This window comes from Tenrec ecaudatus, chromosome 6, assembly GCF_050624435.1.
Source record: "Tenrec ecaudatus isolate mTenEca1 chromosome 6, mTenEca1.hap1, whole genome shotgun sequence".
In the NCBI taxonomy this organism is placed as follows: Eukaryota; Metazoa; Chordata; class Mammalia; order Afrosoricida; family Tenrecidae; genus Tenrec; species Tenrec ecaudatus.
In genome coordinates this window covers 121086027-121105261 of record NC_134535.1, presented here as the reverse complement: position 1 = coordinate 121105261, position 19235 = coordinate 121086027, and the positions used below count along the sequence as shown (strand labels likewise).

The 19235-nt window shown below is 39.1% G+C and overlaps 1 protein-coding gene across 1 annotated transcript; it reads right to left on the bottom strand.

The window, feature by feature from the left end:
• Positions 1-11546: 11546 nt before the first annotated feature.
• Positions 11547-12442, bottom strand: LOC142451613 (taste receptor type 2 member 13-like). The gene is given in 2 exon segments (XM_075553338.1): positions 11547-11596; positions 11599-12442. Coding segments are annotated over 2 exon segments (894 nt in total).
• Between the last annotated feature and the right edge of the window lie 6793 nt (positions 12443-19235).

Below are 19235 nucleotides of genomic sequence, written 5' to 3'. Positions count from 1 at the left end.
TCTCTATGGGTCCTAATGACTACTGGGGACATTGATTGTGGCAGTTACATAATCTCCTGTCAAGTTGCGAAGGGGTGGAGTCACTGTCAACCAGGCCATAGCTAATGAAGTCTCCCTGTGAGCATGGCTTTTTCCTGAGGCTTCTGGGAAGTCCTGTATTTCTCCCTGGAGGCTAGAGACACACTCTGCTTGTCTCCCTGTGAGACATCCCTGTTGACAAGCCACATGGAGCTACACGGATGGAGCCCACACCAGAGCCGAGACACTTCCGTCACCACTGGAATCACAAGACTTCACTCACCAATTGTTGGTCTGTTTCCCGGATGGTCCCTGGTCTGGCTTAGGCTGCTGAGCAATTGAACTTCTCATCGTCTCTTCTCACAGAGAGAGTCAATTTGATTTCAATGTATCTCAGCTGGAGAAGCCCATGTGAGTGGCAGCTGTGTGTGTTGTTGAAAGGGGGCATTTGTAATAAAGAAGTTGTTGAACCCAACATTTTATCACGTAATCTCCACCTTCAATTCTGTCACCAAGAGCATATTTTCCAGGTACTATTCCTTTCTCTTTGAGTCCAACTTTTCCAATGAACAAACAGAGCTCATCGCCAAATGTCCGCTGATGAGTAAAGTCACCTTTGGTGGAGAAGGGATTATTTCCTTAAACGGAATTCCACAGACTATTTCCCAAATGTTTTACTTTTTTCTTATTCATTTATTATCCCTTTATTTAAGACCTGCAATATCCAGACTACTTTTCTGGCATTTATCATTCTTTTCAGTGATTTTGACATAACTGACTCAAAATTACTTTCTTTAATGTTGAAACTGTTCTCTTATCTGTAGTGCTGAATGTTACAATATTTTCTTAAAATATCTCTTTTATTTTCTTAGTAAATCATTATCATAATTATTCTGCAAATTTTCTTCCTGATTATTCCATCATTAATATTTTCCTGACACATGCTAATTATTATCTTTTATTTGCCCTGCTTCCCCCCACCCACCCACATGTTCCCCAGGTGTATATTTTTATGAGAGAGGCTCTATTCTTACTTAATTTAATTATTTAATCTGAATGATTGCCCCTGAAGATGTTTATTTTCTTTGCTTCCTAGGAAAATGATTTTATCAATCGAGAGACTATATTATCCTGCTACCATCTAATGGGATAACATTCATTTTCTCTGAGATATACCCTTGTCTTCTTTTGAAAATATGTTAGTCTGGGTTGTCTAGAGATAAAAAACCAGTAGCATTCAAATATGTATTTAAAAAGATGACTCTATAAAGTTATAATTTTACCCAAAAGAAGGCTGAGCATGATGGTGGGACAAGAGGAAAGTAAAAGGAAACAGAGGAAAGAACTAGTAGGCTATGGGCATTTATAGAGGTTTAATGCAGGCATGTACATATGTAAATATATTTATATATTATGGTGGGGAAATAGGTCTATGTGAATATATTTATAGGTTTAGTATTAAGGTAGCAGATGGACATTGGGCCTCCACTCAAGTACTCCCTCAATTCAAGAACACTTTCTTCTATTAAACTTGCATTCCATGATGTTCACTGTCCTGAAACAATCACTGAAGACAAATGGGTTCATAAGAAAATGTGGTGGAGAAAGCTGATGGTGCCCAGTGATAGCATCTGGGGTCTTAAAGGCTTGAAGAGACACAAGCAGCCATCTAGCTCAGAAGCAACAAAGCCCACATGGAAGAATCACACCAGCCTGTGTGATCACAAGATGTTGAAGGGATCAGGTATCAGGCATCAAAGAACAAAAAATCATATCCTTGTGAATGAGGAGGAGTGCAGAGTGGGGACCCAAAGTCCATCTGTAGGCAACTGGACATCCCCTTACAGAAAGGTTGCGGGGAGGAGACGAGCCAATCAGGGTGCAGTGTAGCGATGAGGAAACATACAACTTTCCTCCTAGTAGTTAATAGCTCCCTCACCCCCCACTATCATGATTCTAATTCTACCTTACAAAGCCAGCTAGACCAGAGGATGCACACTGGTATGGATAGTAACTGGAAATACAGGGAATCCAAGACAGATGAACCCTTTAGGACCAGTGGTGAGAGTGGCAATACCAGGAGGGTGGAGGGAAAAAAGGGGTAGAAAGGGGGGACCGATTACAAGGATCTACATATAACCCCTTTCCTGGGCCATCGGCGACAGAAAGTGGGTGAAGGGAGACATCATGCAGTGTAAGATATAACAAAATAATAATAATTTATAAATTATCAAGGGTTCATGATGGAGCGGGGGTAGGGAGAGAGGGGGAAAATGAGGAGCTGATACCAAGAGCTCAAGTAGAAAGCAACTGTTAAGAGAATGATGAGGGCAATAAATGTACAAATATGCTTTACACAACGTGTGGATGGATGGATTGTGTGATAAAAGTTATACGATCCCCCAATAAAATGATTTTTTTAAGATATGTTTCTATCAAGAAGCCATGCCAATCCAGTCTAGCTTAAGTATGTGGGTCCAATGCTAGCTGGATCCCTCTTTAGACTCGTGTAACTTATAGGTCGGTGACACAGAAATGTGACGTGGAATGCAAGAAGACCAGCGGTCAGTGGGAGGGTGTATAGTTGCATGGATCCAAAGTCAGTGGAAATGTGGGTGGGTCCAGGCAGCTCTCAGACTTTGGCAGCCCACGTGGGGCTGCCACTGAAGACAGGCACACAGTTTCAGCAAACAGGACGGTGAAGGGGCAGAGAGCTAGGAGAAATCCTTGAAATCTCTCTTCTTAAAAAGCCACACCTCCCAAGAGGTATCATCAGGATGTGACCCGATTGATAGGTGAGTCTCTGCCCAGACAAGTGCAAGTTGACATAAAACATAACTACTATGTATAAATAACTGTTCAATTTAATTCTAACTCATGGCCAGCCGAGGGGTTTCAGAATAGAATAGTGGGCCAGAGGGTTTTCAGTGACTGGCTTTCAGAAGTAGACCTCCTTCTCCTGAGATATTCCCAAAGGATTCCAACTAAAAGCATCTGCCACGAATGATAACTGTTTTCACCACCAGGGACTCTCCATCCAGTAAGTGAAATTTAATTTTATTCCAAAGATTTAGATTTTACTTCCTTGGTCTGCTGTTCTCTCTCTCTCTCTCTCTCTCTCTCTCTCTCTCTCTCTCTCTCTCTCTCTCTCTCTCTCTCTCTTTCCAACAGTGTTATTGGCATGTAATTTACATATCACACAATTCAATATCATTGTAACATTTTGATGATTGGATTTGCTTAAGGCAGGAAAATATTTTTCAGAACAGGACTTCTATTTGAAAATGACTCTTAATGACATCTTACTTTCATGTGACTTCCTTTTCTCTTCTTTCTTCTTCTTTTAATTTTTTATTGTGATTTGGGTGAAAATATATATTGTACAGAGCCAATTTAACAAGTCAAACACATTTGATTTGTGGCATTGGTTGTAATCCCAACAATGTAACAACATTCATGATACTTCCTCCCTGGATTTACATGTTTATTGACTTCTTTCCTATCTCTTCATTGGTTTGAGTTTTATCTCTAGGTAAACACTTCCCTTTTGATTCTGGATTATTCTAAGGAGGGAATACCTCCATGGTGTTATCTTTCATTCCATAAGACTATTTGTCATCTGGATGAAAGTTGAACCATGCAGTTAAGTTCAGATCCAGACCTGAATGCTGAAGAAAAGCCATACTCTGATTTTCCACTGGATTCTGTAAAACAAGTGTGCTAGTTACACGATTTCATGTCAACTTGATAAAAGAATGAAGGATGGAGTCTAACTTGCCAATCAGGTCACAGCCTCATGATCTCTCCTTGTGGGCTGGGCCTTCTCATGAGGATTCTGAGAACTCTTTCTCTTGAAGAGGTGGTTCTCTCTCTCTCTCTCTCTCTCTCTCTCTCTTTTCTCTCTCTCTCTCTCTCTCTCTCTCTCTCTCTCTCTCTCTCTCTCTCTCTCTCTCTCTCTCCTACACCTTCCTGCTGTCAAGTCACATGGAGCCAAACTGATGGCAGTCAGAGCCTTAGAGATGTGTCCACGGCTATTGGATCCACAGGACTTTCCACCCATCAGCCTGTGATCTTCCTGCATTTGGCATCATTGTACGTACTGTGTGAGTCTGAAGAAGAACTCCTGGGCTAATATCGGACCTATGGGCTAAGATCAAACTTATGGACTTGATCTGGACTGAGCTGGGGTGTTTTATTGATAAACAGTTACTTTTTGACATAAAGTTCTCTCCTACACATATCTGACTGTCAATTAATTTGTTTCTTTAGTTAATACAGTCTAATACATTATGGTACCTTGGGAGTGGGATACTAGAGAAACAAATCATAAAGATGGAGAGTGGATGCTTGTTTGACCTCTGTCTCATGGTAGTTTTTCTTTGTCTAGTGAGAGGTCGAATATGGCCATGCAGTTTACTGGGTTGTTTTCTGGAAAGAATATGGAAAGTTAAAATTTTGCTTATTTTCCTTGGTTATTGTCTTTGGATATTCCTGTTTGAAATGGTGAAAATGAATGTGATTAATGTATATTTTGAGCTCAGGGGCTAAATCGCTCCTTGAATTTCTCAGAGACCATGCTGCTTAGTGAAAATGGCTGACATAATGGCTGACTTGATGTAGTCAGAGGCCTCAGGCCATATTTCATATCAGTGTAATAGTTTAGATAAGGATTAAGATAAGATAGATAAGGGAACTTGACTGCTTTAAATTAAGTTTAAGTTCTGGCTCAACTAGGTTTATAGTATTGTCTTCTGCCTATTGTTATTGATATAATGATCGGTAGAAATGATTATTGGGAAGTATAAAGAGAGTTTGTAAGCTCACTGTTTCAGCCATTAATTTGAATCCTTAAATGGATTAGGACAAGTCTGCAAAGAAGGCTCTGAAAAGATAAGCCCCACCCAGTGATTTGGAATACTCAGGATGTTTACATGCAAAGGACTTGCCTCGAGGGCTGTTGACAGACTGAGGGGGGGGCAAAAAAAAAACCTCTTTGGCTTTTTGAATTTTGAACTAGTGATTTGTGACTGAATCTGGAAAAATTTGGAGTCAAGAAGGAACTCTTATCTCTAGGACTGAAAGTTAAGGGAGCCTGCAGGCACCCTGAAATGCTTGTTTGGTGACCACCTGGATCCACTTGTTGAGTGGAAGTGGGAGAAATTCAACAATAGAGAAATGGTTTGTGTATGGTCCACACATGGACCTGATTCACAGGGACTAGAGAAGATGAGAGTGGGTTGGCTGGTCTGAAGTTCATGACCTAGCACAAGGGGACTAAGGTTGTTGAGAATTTGTGATGGGCTCATGGTCTAAAGGTCAGGCAAATGAGCACCCTGTTGAGGCTTAGTGACGCAGGCCACATGAAGATAAAATTTTTGAGCCTGTGAACTGGTGCATATTGCTGCTGAATTTATGGATGGACTGTCCTTATTTGACTTTGGTTATGGAAATGGACTCACAAAGTTCCAGCTGGAATAGAGATTCTTTACATCAAAGAATATGATTGTCTCCTCAGAGCACTGGGTTGATATAAATGGGCAGTATAGAAATTGGAAACTGAGAATTGGGCAGATATAGGCATGAGGTCACTGGTTTATAATCTTTCATAGGTGGGAGGATATATTCATAGGATTATAGAATTAAGGTCTAGGTGTTCACTTAATTGCAATTGTTAGACAGAATATTGTTGTTTTGTTCATTTAAATGAGGTTGGTGCACGTTGAATTGTATGCATTTTAGTTTTATCCTATTAGGTAAAGATATGATTTTATTATTGTTTTGTTTAAAAATTATGTACAGCTAAAGAATTGTGTAAAGGTGTCAAGTTGACAAGGGGTGGTCTGTGGTAGTTACTCCATTTCATGTCAACTTGATAAAGGAATGAAGGGGTAAAGTCTAGCCTGTCAATCAGGTCACAGCCTGATGATCCCTACTTGTGGGCTTGGCCCTGTCATAAGGATTCTGGGAACTCTCTCTCCTGATTCTGCCATCAGAAAAGGCTGGAAGGTATCTCTCTCTCTCTCTCTCTCTCTCTCTCTCTCTCTCTCTCTCTCTCTCTCTCTCTCTCTCCACCTTCCTATTGACAAGCCACATGGAGTCATGCTGATGACAGTCAAAGCCCTGGAGATGTGTCCACTGCCATTGGATCCACAGGACTTTCCACCCACTAGCCTGTGATCTTCCTGCATTTGGCATCATTGCATGTGCTGTATGAGACTGAAGAGGAACTCATCGGCTAGTATTGGACTTATGTGCTAATACTTGATCTTGACTGGACTGGGATGTTTTATTGATACATAATTACTTCCTCTACACATATCTGACTGTCAATGAATTTGTTTCTCTAGTCAACCTAGTCTAACACAACAAGTAAGCCTCATATTTTTTATGATTTTGAGTTTTGATCCATATTTTCCCCCACTTTATCTATGACCTCCTATTGTGGTCCATTTCAGAGAGGTCGTCAGTAATAGCACACCATCATCTAGTTCTTCTGGTCTCAGGGTCAAGGTGGCTGGAGTTCATGTGCTCTATTATTAGATTTTTGAACTGATTGTTTCCTTACCTTTTTTATTTTCTTTACTGCAGACAAAGAGGGACCAATAGTTACACCTTAGATGACCACTAACAAACTTTTAATACTACAGTCACTGCTCATCAAATTAGAATGTAGAACATTGTCTTGTATAAACTAGTTATACCAACCAACTTTGGCATCCCCCATGGCTATGATCCTAAGCTCTCAGGCCCAATAACTCATTCCTTCAAGGTATTTGGTTATAGAGAAGAAGTTTTCTTTACTTGTCTCCCTGTATGCTCTACTATATTCAAGAATATATTTACAGCAAATGTAAATGCATATTTAGCAATATCTTCTGTCAAACATATCTATACTTATGGATGCAGTCCTATTTTCCTTTATCACCCTTGCTCAGCTTGATTATCAATGTATGTATCCACTGATAGCTAATTCTGTTGTTATTGAAGGATTGGATATGTAATAGTATTTACCTCTTTTGCCTTTAACTCCCTTGTTCCTCTCATTGTCTTCCTAGTGGATTTTCAAACAAAGTTTTTATTAACCTTAGGCAATATTGATCTTTTCATTTGGTTTATCCAACCTACTTTTAAATTATCAGCTTTATCCTCATTTTTAGGAATTAAATCTGTATATGTTTCTGCATGTGAATTTGTTTATGCACACACATTGATACACATATAGAAGTACATATTGTAGTCCTTCCTGAATTTCTATTCATGTTTTTCTCCAACATATAATAAAATTTAAAATGAAATGATGAGTTTTTCATAGAGCCTAATGGAAAATGAATTATCAATATATTATAATTTTTCTGTTAAATATATCATCTCCATATCTCATGCAGACAGGGTAGCAATCTGTTTCTTCTCACTTTAATCAGACAGCTTAGGCACACATCATAAGAACATTATTAGAGAAATAAAGGTTGATGAAACCACCCATTTGGAGGTATATTTTGCTTCTCCACCACCCCACCCACACCCCCTTTACCACCACCACCACTACCCACCCACCCTCTCACCTTTTCTTACTTTGCTAACCCTCCTGAGTTTTATCCTTTGGTAAGGTTGCCCTTTTCATCTCAAATGACTGACAATTCTAAGGTATCTGTATCTCCCTAGTGCTATTATTCCCTGTCTACTGCTTGACTGAAAATTGGACTATGGGGAACTCAGTTCCAGACTTGTTTTTTCCTTTGGAACTTCAGTGTGCATATCAAGCATGCTTATGTGGATGGGGATTTCCTTCCTCTTAAGCGTGCTTCAGCTTTCCCATGACAGCATGAAGTCTCCTTCAGTTTGCTGTTTCAAAAATATCAGAACACGTGAACTGTCAGTTGGAAAGAAAAATACTAGCACATTAGCAAATACCGTGGCCATTCTATTGTCCCCAGTAGAATAGGTCAACATTAGCAACCGATTGTTTAAATAATATGTGGCAACGCTCAGTAGGAATGAAATCATTGCTTTCAAAGCTGTTGCGTTGCCCCTGCATAAGAATCCCTAGAATATGCACCTTGGCCTTTATCTCTCTAATATGGCTCTATTTAAAAAACAAACAAGAACCGACAGTCTCACTCCCATCTCGGCAACTCTGACTCATAGTAGAGCTGTGCCTTTGGGTTTCAGAAATTAAATCTTTTGAGAGAAGACAGCCTCATCTTTCCCCATGACTCTGTAAGAAGAGGCTTAAAAGCATCCAGGAGATCAATGGCAGTTCAACGAGAATTAAAAACAAAACATGTTAAGGAGACTGAGAACTTAAAAAACATATTTATTATAAAAATTAAATGTCAGGTTTCTTTCCATTTTTAACTGGCTGTTTCGAAGACATAAGGAGAAAAGGAAGGCCCCAGAACAATCATCAAAAGCACCTGTGTGCATTTGTCATTTCTCTCTCGAGGAAACAGAAGATAAGAAAGCAGGTACTATAAATAGTACAAAAAGAGTCAAACTCCTGTCTGGAGGAAGTCAAACGTTATTACTGAGTCTTACAGTAAAATATTTTCTCATAGTCACATTGAAACCAATAGTGAAATTCATCATCCACAAAAGACAAATCCTCGAGCAATGGAGACTAAAATCCATCAGGGAGACTTTGCAGTTACTGATCCACTTAATGCTCCTAACCAGTGCAATGTATCAACTCCCCCAAAATTCCCATTTTGAATTTTACAACAGAAATGATCATAAATTGAGTCTCCACTAGACTTGACATGTCTGTTGATCCCTGCCTTCAACAAATCACTGACGCTTAATGAGTTCATTGCTACATATTTTCTGCGTCCAAAGATACAGTACTTGCCATCTCTCTCTCACTGATGATCTCTGGCATAGGCTGGAAAGCCTCAAGTGGAACTCCCCCCCCAAAAGTCTGTAGTTAAATTGTACATACTACAGCTATTGTCTCAAGAATATAAAATAATGACTTTCTTTTCCTTCCTTCTTTTTAAAAAATTTCTTCTTTCATTTATAACTTGTAAAATGAGCTTGCTAAAGGTATAGAAAGGACACCAGTTTTGTTTCGTGTCATTAATGACAATTCCCTGAGTCCCACCTCACTTTTCCCACTTCTTCCCCATGTTTTCCATTTCCATTCCTCCATCTTTTCCAACCCTTCCTGTCTTCTGGTCTTTGTCCTTGAGCAAATGCTGCCCATTGGATCCCAAATGCTTGATTCCTCTAACATGTTCATACATCCTTATGTTACTGTTCACTGTATGTCTATTGGTTGGCTGAAAATTAAATCACAGGGGCGAGTTCAGTTTCAGGCCTGAAGGATCAATATCAGCTAGTGATTTTCATGGCAGATATTATCTTCCCTGCAGCTTTGACACTGCTTATACTTTACATAGAAACCATTGTGTTTGAATCCGACTCCCCATGTGTTGACTTACATACTGGAAATATATTTTCTCCTATTGTTTCACAATGTAATTCTCTCCCTTTAAGCAAACATTTTCCCATTCATTTTGATGCTGAATTAGGAAATTGAAGCCCCAATCTAGAAAATATAGTATATAACCAAAACTTCTGATCAGCACATATTCAGAACCAATGTTTAAGACAACTCAGAAATCTCATTCTCTAATGTCTCAGCAATATTTTTCGAAGTCATTGGAAGTTTTCAAACTTGGCTACAAATTATTTGACACCCCTCAAATCATTGAATCTATATCTTCCACTCCTCAAAACCAAAGTGATTTGTAACTATTTCAAACAATTAAAAACTGGCACCTATGACTATGGAGATTCTGAAGTTAGAATATAAAAGGCCATGTGACATTGGTTTTGACTCCTGGAAGATTCAGCCTTGAGCCCAAAGCCAACATGCAGGTAGCACAACTACCCTCGGGCCACAATGCCCTGTGCAAACCCATGACAGATGGAGAAGCCAATGTGGGTCCTACTGTTGACAGCCCCAACTGAACTCAGATTTTAAATATTTTTATTCCAGATACCAGACCTATGAGCCAAGCAAACAATCAAAACAATACATGCCATGGGTGGTTATTTAAAACGAATTTTCAGTGAAAATTAATAAGGTGTAAGATTCCACTCCTCAAAGCCCTAACCACTTTTTAAGTGCTCAAAACCTCTATGTAGCTAGTGGAGACTATACTGCACCACGGAGCTGTAGAGCATTTCCATCATTGCAAAATGCTTCTATTTTTCAGCTCTCCTATAGATGACCCCTTTGTCTGTCAGTTTGTCATACCGTGGTGGCTTGTGTGTTGCTGTGGTGCTGGGAGCTGAGTCACTGGTATTTAAAAGGCTATCAGGGTCACCAAAGTGAATAGGTTTCAGCAAAGCTTCTAAACAAAGAACAGACAATGAAGGAATCAGCTACTGAAAACTGCATGCCTAAAATTGACACAAGGACAAGGAGTTACCAGAGGTTCAGGCCAGATTCAGAAGAGAGAGTGGGACAAGGAATATCATTGGACATCACTGTTTTATTGACTATGCCAGGGCATTCAACTGTTCAGATTATAGCAAACTATGGATAGACTTAGAAAAAGGGAAATTCCAGAACATTTCATTGTGCACAGGGGGAACTTATGGTCCTAAGAGGCAGTTGTGCAAGCAGAAAAAGGAAATGCTACATGGTTTAAAATTAGGAAAGATAGGCAGCAGGGTGCTATCCTCTCGCCATACTTGTTCCGTAGATATGCTGAGCAGATAGTACCAAGTACTTCCAAAAGTTCAAAAAAAGGGTCTCTCTTGGAAGAAGTAGGTCCTGAATGCTCCTTAAAGGCAAGGGTGGTAGACTTCATCTCATGTACTTTGGACATGTTGTCAGGAGAGACCAGTCCCTGGAGAAGGACATCATGCTTGGTAGATAGGCAGTGAAAAAGAGGAAGGCCCTCAAGGAGGTGGCTTGAAACAGTGGTTGCAATAGAAGAATCAAGTATAAGAACAATTGTGAGGATGACGTAGGCCGGACAGTGTTTCGTTCTGTTGTGCACAGGGGTTGTTCTGGGTCGGAACTGCGTTGGTGGCACCAAACAACAACCACAGATGACTTTAGCCTCCAGTCATTTGAAGTACCCAGGTTAAGTGTTTACATGACCTAAGGGATTGTTACAATAAATGTAGGTCTCTTTTATAATAAAATCTCAATGCACAAAGAATAGGGAGTTTACAACCCCCTTCTGGTTCTTGCTTAGCATTGAAAAGACTATTATCAATGGAAAGTCTGGAGATTCAAACATTAACATTTCAGATTGGATGTTGTACAACAAAATATCACAGTACAATGTGATTTGTCCATGATTTTCTAAAGTGAGTTTCAAATTCTTGGTAATATATAACTGTACTCTGTAAGTATGTGATATATTTAGGTAAGATGTTATTCTATATTTTCATTTAACAAATTCTCAAAGCTGGTAGCAGTATAGACATCTTTCAACAACTCCTTTTTCTTTATACAGATGACTGCTGGATGGTCAATGATACTGTGCATTTCTCATCTTTCAGCCCACACTTCAGCAGCCACGGCACCAAAAGGTGGCCTGCCTTAGTTTAGGGTTTCCAGAACCAGGATAAATGAGTGGCTCGATGGATAGACAGTTCCAATAATCTGACCAATCTTCTGCAGGTGATCATTTTTATATGCACTACCAATCCATGATAGGAGAATGGACAAGCAAAAAATAGCATAAAGTAGGAGGAAGGAGATCACCATTTTTAAGGCATTTATGTGGGCCTTGGACCTGAGATCTTTGTATCCTTTAGAACTGAGTTGCATTCTACTGAGATGTTTCCTCAGGGAGAAGATTAACAAGAGAAAAGCCACCAGCCCCACAGTGAATGGTATTAGAGTATATATAGCCATTGTGAGTAATACCCACCCTGTAAATTCTGTAGCATCTCCTCGTGTGGAATTCCAAGTTGTGCTTGTTTCATGCACATGCATCCACTCATTGATGTATAAATTTATTTGTAAAATATTTAAAAACAAAAACACCAGACTTCCTAGCAATATCACCAGAATCAGTTTTTCAACTCTCCACTTCAGGTAGAGAAAAATAGGACTGGAGAAACTGGCAATTTTGAGCAGATAAAATATGCTAAGGATTGTAGCCAGCCAGATGCTGAGATGATTGGTGATTATCCAGGCAAAAATAATCATTCTTAATTTTAGTCCATGCACAATAAAGGCAGAGTAATGCCAAAATTCAAACCAACTTATTAATACTTCCCAAAGTAGACCAATTCTGGAGATTGCCAAACCAGTGAGGATTTGATCAGCTGTTGAGAGCCTTCTTCTATTTGCCAAGTCAATGCAGCTTATCAGCACTGTAAATCCATTGCTCACATTCCCAATTAAGAACTCTACTATTAGTATGAGGGTGAAGATGTTCTTCAGTACACTTTCCATGACAAAACAGAAAGCTCAAAGTTTCATTTCACCACTGGTCACTCCTGATAGAAAATGCTATTTATTGCATTGAATGTACAATTAAATTCTCCCTTTTCCTCCTCCTCCTCCTCTTCCTTTTCCACTTCTTATTTAAAACAGTGGGGTCAATGTTAAGTCAGAAATCTCCAAGGCTGCTGATCAATACAGATATAGATGTCTGTAGGATATCTGTGTTTTTCTTCAATTGTTTGAAGCTGTTATTTTAATGTCTTTGCCATAGACCAAAATATTTCGTAGGTGATTTTGAAGGAAAATCTGAACACTCATTTGCTAACAGGCAAATGAAGACATATTCTCTTTCATTGCTACAAACAGTATTTTGCTTTGTCTAAACTATACAGGATTTGATTCCAACAGAGATTATAAAAATATAGTACTTAGACCATGCAGGAAGCAAACACCTAAATGGAGTTTTAATTCTTAATCTTATCCCAATCCAAAGCCTGACCCACTACTATGGAGTCCATTATGACTCAAACAACCCTGTGGGACAAAGAACTGCTCCGTGGGGCTTCTGACATGGCAGCAAACACCCTTAGCTTGCTCCTCTGCATGTCTGATCTTGTGGTTAGCAGCCCAAGGCTTAACCTAAGGTGCCGCATGGGCTTTTAAAAATCATTACTACCAAGGATTTCTGAGATACCCAAAGGCAAACCTATGCAATTGTATCGAGCCAGAGTAGGCAATTTGGTGAAGGAATAAATCGATTTCATTTCACAACCTTCACCCAACATTCAGATTTTCTCCCATTTCCCCTCGCATTTCTCCTCTAAATCTTAAGAGTGAAGAAGAGACCATCTTCTTGTTTCTTTGTCAGCAGCACACAGGTGCTTCTGCTCCTCAGTATAGGGATCTCTGGGCCAACCCCGGACTACCTGCACTTCTGCTTTAATGCCAAACCTTGCACAACACTCAGGGAACGTCTCCACTTGTCTGACCCTGTCTACCACACAGCTATTACTGTGAAAGCCTCCTCATAGGTGGTCCCTCGGCTGCTGCTGGAAAAGGACAGTTTCAGAGTACCCTCTTGGAGGGTGTGAAGGCAATCAATCTTGCATGATTAGACATCTCTTCTGCCTGCACCTTAGCCACCCCCCAAAAGAATGCTTTTTCTTCATCCTCTTCGTATTTAATTCATGTTTTTGATGGCATTCACACGTTGGCATACCACTCGTCTGTCAGTGTGTTATACAGTGGTGGCTAGTATGTGGTTGTGATGTTGGAAGGTGTGACACTGGTATGTCAAATAGCAGCTGGATCACCCAGGTGAACAAGTAACCCTGGCATTTACAGAATAAGACCAGGCTAAGGAATAAGCTGTCCACTTCTTAAATCTTAGCATGTCACGGCTGTCTATAAAGTTTGCAGTGGCTATCAGATGCAGTGTCAAGGCACCCACACCTTTGAGAGATGAGCTACGACAACCTTCCGAATGGCAGCAGAAGGTTGTCAGATACAGTGATACAGGGCTGGAGGATGAGCATCTCAGGTGAGAAGGCACTCAAGACGTGACTAAAGAAGAGTCAACCATGACGGAGTGAAGCTTTCAGGACCTAATTTCCTGGTGGGGCATGACTCAAAATTAAAAAACAAAGTTGGAAATATCCATTAACAATCAGAATGTGAACTATGTAAAGTATGAAACTAGCAAAATGGAAAGTCATCATGAAACGGAACACATAAAGATCGATATCCTATAGAAAGAACTCAACCAATGCCATTGAGTCAATGTTGACTTACAGTGACCTTATAGGATCGGGTAGAACAGTTCCTGTGAGTTTCAAGACTGAGACTCTTTATGGGAGTCGAAAGCCCAGTCTTTGTCCCATAAAAAGAACAGTAGTTGGAATGCATGGCCTTGGTGATAGGAATGAAGCTGGAGATTGCATGATAGAATTTTAAATAACCAGTGATCTCTTCCTTACAAATACTTTTTTAAGAAAGTATAAACTAGAACTGTACCCCATCCAGATGGGGTGCACAAGAATCAAATTGAGTACATTTGTGGGAAGAGATGATGGAAAATCTCAATATCATCAACCAAAATGAAGAACAATCAATGGCCAAAATGCAAATTCAGGTTTAGGTTGAAGAAAATTAAGACAAGTACTCAAAAGCCAACATAAAATGTTGCATATATCCCATCTTAATTTAGAGAACAGCTCAAGAACAGATTCCACACATTGAACACTAATGGCAGAAGACTTAATGAGTTGTAAGACTTAAAGACTAATGACTCAATGAGACTTAATGACTTTATGATGCTTTGGACATCAGACATGGAGAGAGTGGTCATTAAAAAAAGACAAGAAAGAAAGAAAATATTAAATTTGATGTCATAAAATGCCCTGAAGCTTATTTTTCAATGTAGAATAGGTAAAGATATGACAAAGTCAAAGAGCTGAACAGAAATTTTCAAAGGGCAGCTTGAGAAGACAAAGTAAAATATTATAATGAAATGTGCAAAGACCCGGAGTTGGAAATCCAAAAGAGGACTCACTGAGCATGTCTCAACTGAAAGAACTGAAGAAAAATTTCAAGCCTTTATTTGTAATATTAAAGGTTCTAAGAGAAAAATGTTGAACGATGCGGAAAACATTATTAAAAAGATAGAAGACATGGAGTCACTATATCAGAAAGAATCAATTAACATTCAACTATATCAAGAGGTAGCATATGATCAAGAACCAATGGTATTAAAGGAAAATGTTCAATCTGCACTGAAGGCATTTGTGAAAAGGCTCTAGGCTATTGGCCTAAAATGGAAGGCTCCAGGAATTGATGGAATACCACCTGGAATACTTTTTAAAAACTGATGAAGCATTAGAAGCTCTTATTCGTGTATGTCAACAAATTTGGAGGATCAACTAACAGAAAGAGACCCACATTTGTGCCATTCCAAAGAAAGGTGACTTAACAGAAAGTGAATAGTGCTGAACAATATCATTAATATCACATGCAAGTAAAATTTTGCTGAAGCTCATCCAATCATGGTTGCAGCAATATATTGTCTGAGGTTCTGGCAGATTCAGAAGAGGACATAGAACAATGGATATCATTGCTGATGTCAGAAGGATTTTGGCTGAAAGCAAACAATAACAGAAAAGATATTCAACTATGTAGATCATAGCAAACTATGGATAGCATTGACAAGAATGGAGATTCCAGAACAATCCATTATGCTCACGTGGAACGTGTACATGGAACAACAGACAGTTTTTCTCATAGAAGAAGGAAATACTGCATGATTTAAAATCAGGAAAGGTACACATAAGAAAACAGCCTTTCACTGTAGTTAGTCCATCTGTATGCTGAGCAAATTATCCAAGAAACTGAACGATATGAAAAAGAACATCGCATCGGGATTGGAGGAAGGCTTACTAACAACCCGTTTTATGCAGATGACACAAGTTTGCTTGCTGTAAGTGAGGAGGACTTGAAATACTTGCAGGTGAACATCAAAGACTGGAGCCTTCAATATGCATTGCAATTCAATGTAAAGAAAACCAAACTGCTCACAATGGGAGCAAAACAGGACATCATGAAACAGAAAAGATTGACAGTGTCAAGGATTTATCTTGCTCGAATCCACCATCAATGCATTGGAAGCAGTAGTTAAGAAATCAAAAGACAGATTGCATGAAGGAAATCTACTGCACAAAACCTTCTTTAAAATATTGAAGAGCCAGGATACCACTTTGAGGAATAAGGTATGCCTAACCCGAACCATGGCATTTTTAATCACCTCCTGTATTTTTGAAAGTTGGTCAATGAATAAGAAGGACTGAAGAGGAATCAATGCATTTGAATTGTGGTGCTGGAGAAGAATATTGAAAGTACCATGGACTGCCAGAAAACAATGAGCAAGTCTTGCCTTCAAGAAGCAAAGCCAAAATGCTCCTTAGAAGCAAGGGTGGTCAGACTTCATCTCACATGCTTTGGACATGTCAGGAGAGATCAGTTCTCTGAAAAGAGCACCATGCTTGGAAAAGTAGAGGGGCAGTGAAAAAAAGAGGCAGACTCTCGACCAGATGGATGGACACAGTGGCTGCAACAATGAACTCAAACACAGCAATGGTGAGGCTGGCCAGGACTAGACAGCATGGTTTTAGAATCACACGTCACACGTGCTCAGGTTTATTCCAAACAAAATGGGTTTAAACATGGCTCTGTCAGAGGATGATTGCATACAAGTTCGCTCAGTCACAAATTTGTTTTAATCTCGTTAGAGGGCCTTCAAAACCGTGCACTTCCTTCAAATCAGTGACTTCCAAGGAGACCTGCTGAGCAAGTTCAATCCAGGGCACGGAAGTCAGCCCAGAAGGTGTGGCAACTGTTCTTTGGAATTGCAGAGATGATCTTGATAGAGTTTCTTGAAGGTCACAGGATGAAATGAGAGGCTTAGAAGGAAGAAACTTTGGAAAATGGAAAACTGCACTGATGAAAAGAGGCCAAGCAAATTACACCAAAGATTTTTTTTTCTATCATGAAAATGCCCCCTACTCATTCTCTAAGCGTAACAAGGGCTATCCGAAGAGACATCAATAGGTGTTTAGGATTTGGTAGCAATAATTTTTGACTGATCTTCATAGTTTGTTCTTCAAATTCTCCTCCCATTTTGATCTTTCTTTCTTTCTTTTTCTTGCTGAAGACCTGGCTGATAACATGCTGTATGTGTCTAACTCAATTACACGGGACGAGTGACCAAAAAGAAGCTTATTCAAAAAGCCATTATAGAAAATGTCAGTACTAATGGAGGACTACCCTGACAAAGTCTCAGACTATGGTTTCAATATATCTACCAAACCCAACCCAACTGCCATTTAGTCTATCACAATCCTGTACTGGGTTTCTAAATCTTTACTGGAGCAGACAGCCTCATCTTTCTCCTGAGGAGCATCTGGTGGGTTTGAACCACTGACCTTCAGGTTAGCCTTCTGATACTTTACCCTAAAGCACCACCAGAGCTCCTCAATTTCAATATAGATAGATCAGACCTTAAATTAATCTACACAAATATGAATTTGTCTTTTTGAAGTCCTCTCAATGTTTACTTAAAATTTTATGTTTCATGTTATTTGATGTCTACAACCATAGAATACTAGTTTATTCATGGTAAGTTTAATATTTTAGCCGCATGAAGTGGCATTATCTAGCCTAAAGCCTTTGTTCCTTAAAATCTACTTTGTCTGATAATAATACTCAAGCTTATTTTTGTATTCCTTGGCATGTTTTTGTCCCTAATTCTTATGCTTATGGTTCTATATCATTGGGGTTTTCATGTGTTGTTTATCAATAATATAGAGGGAGTCCTGGTAGCACAGTGATATGAAGTAATAAAATAGAGCTGTTTACTAGGGTTCCATGTCTTGAAGGATTAAGCTTTCTATAATGCTAGGTTGTAGGATTCTTGTGAGATTCCTCCCTTCTCCTTAAAGTCATACATTGTCATTGTATGGTTTGGGCCACACTCATACTATGGTGAGAACGAGGTCACTGCAGTAGATCACTCTCTTCTTTCTCCAGTCAAAGCCATCATGAATTCCACAGTTAATATCAACATAACAATGTTCTCCTCTGAACTGGGCATCTCTTCAGAGAGAAGACAAAATCCAAAGTTTTATTATAATTTTTATGAATTACAGGATTGATCGTGATACCTAATTTTCAGCCCCTCTGTGTTGTTTTATTATTTTGACCTCATTTTACTTCAATTTAAAAAACAGCTCTACTGTTTGGTAGAACTACTTTTCTTTACTAAATTAACACATTTTGCAAATGACTCAGCTAGCTATTTCCATTCTAGCAAATATTTTATTTTCTTTTTCAAGGGCCAGAAGTTATTACTTTTCATATTCAAAAATATATCCAAACATCAAAGTCTAGTATTCTATTATGCAAATATGGAGTGTTTTCCTTTCACTATTTTTGCATTCTCAGAACACCGTAATAGGTAACACATGAACACATGGCAGTCCTTCATTAGCAGATGAACAGCACATTGAAGAGTGGAACTGGCAGATTCTGAATTGAGAGATGGCAACTCATCATCACTACCGCCGTCACCATGGTTATTCGCCAGATTTTAAAGTCATTTTTACTTAACATTTCAACCAGTTTAAATAAGGCATGTAACTAGAAATAATTCATGATATCAGAAAATATGGGAAGATAACTGGGATAATTAAAATTCAAAAGAAATAATTTTACTCCTTAAAATAAATACATAAACATAAATAAAGAATTATAATGTTACTCATTCTTCTTGCATAGGCTTGTGCACTGCATTTCACGGGCTATTTTCTTGGACTTTCAAAATTACAATGTGCATTTGATAAAAAAAAAGACTATCTCTATTTGGGAAATGTGCAAAATGGAGATCAGAAAGGTCAACAGATTTGCCAAATATCACGGAGTTATTAAGTAGCAGAAGTGAACAGGAAATTGGGACTTGGGACTTAAAATCAGACCCCAAGGACAATATAGCACCAATGAAACATACAACTTTCCTTTAGTTCTTTAATGCTTCCTCCTTCCACCCTCCACCTCCCACTATCATGACCTCAATTCTGCCTTACAAATCTGGCTAGACAGAGTATGTACACGGGTACAGATAAGAGCTAGCAACAGAAGAAATCCAGGAGAGATAAGCCCTTCAGGCCAACAATGAGAATAGAGATAACAGGAGGGGAATGGGGAAGGTAGGGGAGAGAGGGGTAAATGATTACAATTATCTACATTTAACCCTCTC